Here is a 6,000-nt window from a genome sequence, read left to right as displayed (position 1 = left end):
GCAATACTGCAGCCAGCGAGAGCAGGGAGGGACCATCCCTCTGAACTTAGCTCTGTGAGACCGCACCTTGAGTATTGTGTTCAGTTTTGGGTTCCTCACTGCAGGAACAACACTGAGGCCCTGGAGTGTATCCAGAGAAGGGCAATGGAGCTGTGAAGGGTCTGGTGCACAAGGCTTATGGGGAGCGGCTGAGGGAACTGGGATTGTTCAGTCTGGAGAAGAGGAGGCACAGGGCATTGGAAGCATGGAGGCATAATCAGGCATTGGAACAGGCTGCCCAGGGAGGTAGTGGACTTCATTGCCCCTGGAGGGCATTCAAGAGATGTGTAGACATGACCTTAAGGGACATAGAGGCATGGTGGATGACAGTTGGACTAGATGAACTTAGAGGCCTTTTCCAACCTTAATGATTCTACTATTCAGTGATTATCATATGTCTTCTTGAGGACAGCAGGGGCAGCCTGGCAGCTCTCTGAGCCCCACATACTGGCATGGTGTTACCCAAGGGCTATCACCAACTGGGCAAACACAAATTCAATATTGGTTCGGCAACAGTGAACTGCTGGGCCTAGGAAAGCTCAGTGCTTCTGCAGGAGAAGGCAGCAGCACTCAAGCTGCATCCTAGGCATTAATATTCCATCTCCCCTTTGCTTGCACCCACACAATTCCTCTGACTTGGAGGAAGCAGCACATATGCAGAGGGAACGTGCTGATATCAATCTCAGCAGTGGGATCGCCCAAGCACTGTCCAGTGGAGCTGATGAGCTTAAACAACCCAGTGAAGTGGCTACATGATGCAGAACCAACCACTGCCATTTCCCACTGCTTCAGGTGTACATGGCAGGAGTGGCTGCTTCCACGTGCACTGCTGCATCCAGAACCAGGAAGGCAACCCTACAGAGCTGGACCGAATCCCAACATAGGAGGAATGTGGACATAAGGAAAGCTGCATATGAGATGGCACGGCGTCTCTTTTACTGCCTGCTTCTGGCGCTCAGCACATGAAAAAATGCATGTGCTGCCTGCAATTGCTGCAAAGGCTGGAGAGAAAAATACTCCTCTGCACTGAGAAGAGCAGGGAGAGAGAGCTTCTGTCCAGTTTCCAGTCCCGCTTCGCTCACAGCTCACTCACACCCATATGCTCACCCAGTGGCCCTCCCCCTGGACGGCTCCTAGCTCCCTGCTGCGTGGCGGCACCCCGTGACACCCCCAGGACAGGGCACCGAACCACGGAAGCCCTCGGGGGGTTCCCGCCTTGCACTCACCTCGCGCAGGAGGTGGGAGAGCGACTGGCCAGTGCCGCACCCCCTAATTCTGGGCACATGCCGCTCTCCATCCCTGGGACAACGCAACGTACCCCACAGCCCTGGAACCACACAACGCCTTCTGCAACGGGGCAGCGCAACCCACCGTCTCCACACCCCTCCGCCCGCAGGACACGCGCACGCGCAGGACCACGAGAGCGCGCCGCCGACTCCGTGCGGGCGCGCATGCGCTTCGCCACCCTCCCCTCACTATCCCCCCGCGCCGCAGAACGGGGCGCGAGCAGCCTGGGGGCGTGGCTCGCGTAGAGGGCGTGTCCCGAAGGGGCGTGTGCCATCGCGGCGCGCCCTGTCCATGGTGCGGGCGGCGGTGGTTGTGGTATCGCCGCGTTGGGAGATAGGCGGCGCGGGGCCGCATGGACGTGATGTCCCCGCAACAGGAGCACCTCGGGCCCGGCCGCTCGTCCTCGGTGAGCGGCGAGAGCAGAGTGTTCGCCGCCGCCGACAGCAAGAAGGTGAGGCTGCTTCTCGGGGAGGTGTCACCCCCCCACCCACACACTCCACCCCGCCCCGGTCCTTTCACCGGGCGCTCCGCGGCGGTGCGGGCGGTGCGGTGGGAGCCGTCGGGGGACCGGGGCCGGGGGTGCCCGCGGGAGGGCTCGGAGCAGGCGTGTCCGTGCGGTCGGGGTCTGCGGTAGAGCTTTGCCGGGTGGCTCAGACCAGGGACAGCCGAGGGTATCGCGTAGAGGTGGTACAAGGGAGCTGGGGGTTAAGCCCGGGGTCACCCGGGGGATGCGGGATGCCGGAGCTCAGGGTCTGTGCGGTATGGGTGTCCTGGGAGATGCGGTGATTCGGGTGTGTGGGTCCTGGAGAGAGCTGGTGGGGCTCGGCGGGGTGCCCAGGGACTCTGTGGGGTGGGTGTTTGGGATTCACCGAGCTAGCAGGGGAAGGGTTGCTCCCATCTAGGGGTGCTGGGGGCTCCCACATGTGCTTTGGACGAGAGAAATGTGAAGGCAACTTCCTGAGGAGGTGCCCTCTGCCTTCTCTGTCACGACGGATGGAGAAGGAGAGGCTTACAACCGGCTGTAAAAGCTGTTCAGTGTGCCAGTTGCATCTGACACGATCAAGAGCAGAATGCTCATTCTGTGTGCAGTTAAGTGCTCCTTTCTGCCTTATGCTGTGCTGTAATGAGCGAGCTGCTATAACCACATTCTTCCCACTATGTAGAGGGGGAACCCTTTCTCCTTGGCTTAACATGTACCGTAGTGGTTTTGTAACGAAGTGCGACTGGGTGCCTTCCTGCCATACCCCTTCTGCTTCACAATGACATTTACATCTATGCTCTGTCTGCCTTTAGAGGACTACAGTGTCACTGGCTGCCAAACACACTGGGAGGATTAGGGCAAGGTCAGGTTATGGTGTCCTTTATTATAATCTGTTCACCTGATGCGTGGTAGCTTGTGCCCAGCCCTGCTTCAAGCAATGGCTGGGGCTCTGTGTCCAAGGGGAGCCTCAGTTCCACTCCTCCTCCAGAGCATCTCTCTGGGCTAGAGCATATGTCCCTGGGATGCATCCCTGTGTGTCTCATCTCACCAAGGCACGCACCTGACTGCAGCCCCAGGGACCTCACAGGGCACAATTAGAGTGCAAAATGGCTGCCTGGGGAGTGCTTGGCCAGACTTCTGCCTGTACCTTGCTTTGATAAGTTTCTCAAGAGGGAGCACAATACACCTACACAAAGGGATGGATTGTCTTCTGCTGGACAAATGGATGGAGTGGATGCTTGCCCTCTCCAATACTACCGTGTAACCTGAAACAGCTAAATATGTGGCTTTGATTGTTCTACTGCTTCTTTGATTTTTGCTGAAGACACCTTGCTGCCCTGATGCCAGACATCATCTGAAATGAGAAGGGCTGTTCATATGCTGCGAAGATGAACACTGCTTTCCTACAAATCCTTTATGATCCAGCTTTCTGAAGACAAGTACTGAAGGCAGCATTTGTGCTTCCTGTTCCTGCTCCCACTGAAGGAACGCAGACCTTGTTTTCGCCAGTACTGACAAGGGAACGGGGATGTTACTTTTTACAGTTCTTGGCAGCTCTCTTGGAATTCCTCAGCATGCAGGCACAGACCGTGGGGGTACACAGGGAATCCTCCTGCAGCCACAAGTATCAGCCCAGCTCCCATGCTTCTCCATGGCCCTAGTGCTCCCTGGAGTTTCCTGACACGCTGGCTCCCTGTTTGGCTGCTGAAGAAGGTGCCTACCTTCATGCCTGGGCCAGTCCTAATTCTGTTTGAAGCAGGATCTCTGTGTCAGTTCAAATACTTTTTTGCTCCTTATGTGCTATGGACAGTGTAAATACCTCTGTTCTGAGCTCCACACAGTGCTAAGGGACAGCACTTTTTGACAAAACAAGAAGGCTTTGTTATTGCAGGAGATGCTACACTGCTTGTAGCGGTTATATGCAGTTGTGTGGAAGAGCATGCTGACAAGAGACCAGTTTTGATACTGGTGACACAGCATGGCAAGTTTAAAGATAATTGTTGCAAATACATATTTAACATTCACACTGCCTGTGAGTCTCTGTGCTTCTTACTGAGATCCTGGCCAACAGTCTGGGGGGCTGCAGTCAGAATCACACCACATAGTGCCAGAAATCTCAGCTCTCCAGGAAACACTTCTGTGACAAAAATGCCCCCAGATGTGGAACAAGCCACCAATGAACACTTATTTTATTATTTTAATTACACCTTTCCCAAATCAGATGTATTTTGCTGAGATTTCCTGTGACGTTCTGTAATGTTTTGAATTCCTATTTTATCTTCCACTTAGCTGTCACAACAAAGTTGAAGGATCACATCATAGGACCAGGAGATAGAAGTTGTTTAGGACTTACTCCATGGACTTTGTGAGACCAGTTAAACTACTGTCTTGCAAACACTTCCTCTCCTTTTCTTTACATGTAAAGCAATCTGAAGTGCTAGCACACCTCACAAACGCTGGGAGCTTCTCCCTGTTAAATGCTTGTAAGGCATTCAGGACACCCTTCTGGAAGGTGACATTGAAGCCCAGTGTTTTAATTCATCTTTTTGGGAAATTCTGGGTCGGATTCCCTCCTTTACTGGACTTAACTGGAGTCACTGGACAGTGTTTGATTGACCTGCAGAGAAGTTTTTGAACTGACTGTTCAGTAACTAATACCAGTAAATTGATGCAACTCTGAAGTGGGCTGAAGTAACAAGAGTAAAAGTGATTTTCCTGATAGAGCTTATTTGTACAAATTTATGAAAACAAACGATTCAGCATGTCTTCTGTGCCAGTATGTCTGTGTCAGCAGTAACAGCTGCGGTCATTTAATTGTATTTGTAAGTTTCTGGTGTTTCACTTCTCCCTTCTTAGAGGAGTTAGATTCCAACCAGTGCTGAATATTTTACATAAGACAATCTTTGGTAACGTAAGCAATCACTCTTAAGAATTTTTGCTGCCTCCTTGAAAATTTCAAGTGACTGCTTATAATTTTTGTGAGGCTCAGCAATTTGTTATGTTTACTCATACAATGTGTACAAGAAACTTAACCGTTTTGTACAGTAGCATTTGTGGAGGCTTAAAACATGGTATTCTATCGTCCTTAAAATGTTTCTTTGTAATTCTGATCACACATACAGTAACAGTTTACTGTCAGGAAAAGGAGAGCTGTGTTCCCAACTGTGCACTAAATGGATAAAATTCAAGCAAATTGAATTGGAAGAGTAAAGTTAGTCACACGTAACCTTAACCCTGTCCTTCAGAGATGAATCAAGAATGTGGTTGTCATTGTACTTGATGATACCTCAGTCTCATGCCCTTATATACGGCTTTTGACAAAAAGCTCCTTAAGGCTGAGATTTCTCCTTCCTTTGGGACTCTCTCATTCGTACTGTGATTGTGGCTGACAGTATGGGGGGCTGCGATCAGAATCACACCACCAGAAATCTCAGCCTTTCAGGAACACTTCTGTGAAGTAAGTGTTGGATATTGGACAATTCCTGTCATCCTGCAGACATACCCTATAGCATCTCTGATGAGAACTGGAAAAGCTCGTTTTATTGAAGTCACCTACTTTTGTCCTTCAGATGGAACCACCTTGGTAGGCACTGCTGACTGGTGATGACTTGCAGGGGTGTGCCTTTTATTAGGTTTATGACTTAATTCAGAATGAGAGTTTGTTACTCCTCTTCTGTCTGTTCATGTGAGAAATTGAAAATTGTGTATAAAACAATGTGATCTAGTTCTTAAGTTTTCGTCTTGTGTTTTTTTTTAAGTCCTGCAAGATAGTGGTAGGAAGGAGACTCAATGTGACATATGGGACCTAAGATACAGCAAATCTTTGTCTGTTTATGTTGTCTGTTAGATGAGGCAATGGCACAGGCTGCCCAGGGAGGTGTTGGAGTCACTGTCCCTGAAGATGTTCAAGAAATATGGAGATGTGGCACTGAGGGACATGGTTAGTGGGCATGGTGGGGATGGGTTGGCTGGTGATCCTAGTGGTCTTTTCTGACCTTAATGATTCTGTGATGATATGATACTCTGTCATCGGTGAACTGCTCCAAAGAACAGCGTGTGCAGAAACTGGCAGAACTGTGTCTGTGTGCTAATATGCCATTGTTTGAGGCTTGGTAGGAAAACTTGGGCTCCACTGAAAGCATCTGAGGTCGCTGGTCCAAGCACTGTGGACGCAATGCAGCAGACAGCAGGAT

General features: G+C 50.9%; 1 protein-coding gene across 1 annotated transcript in view; it reads left to right on the top strand.

Moving 5' to 3' along the window:
* Positions 1 to 1,650: 1,650 nt before the first annotated feature.
* ARHGAP20 (Rho GTPase activating protein 20) overlaps positions 1,651 to 6,000 on the top strand; it is a 59,409-nt gene continuing 55,059 nt past the window's right edge. The window contains exon 1 of the mRNA XM_065730077.1: positions 1,651 to 1,777. Coding sequence (XP_065586149.1) covers positions 1,679 to 1,777 — 99 coding nt within the window. The 5' untranslated portion in view covers positions 1,651 to 1,678. The remainder of the gene's footprint in view (positions 1,778 to 6,000) is intronic.

The sequence above is a fragment of the Cyrtonyx montezumae genome, unplaced genomic scaffold (assembly GCF_038088225.1).
Source record: "Cyrtonyx montezumae isolate F1298 unplaced genomic scaffold, pur_monq_1.0 scaffold_12, whole genome shotgun sequence".
Taxonomy (NCBI): Eukaryota; Metazoa; Chordata; class Aves; order Galliformes; family Odontophoridae; genus Cyrtonyx; species Cyrtonyx montezumae.
The sequence above is the reverse complement of the archived record's forward strand: the minus strand, read 5'-3'. Positions and strand labels throughout refer to the sequence as shown.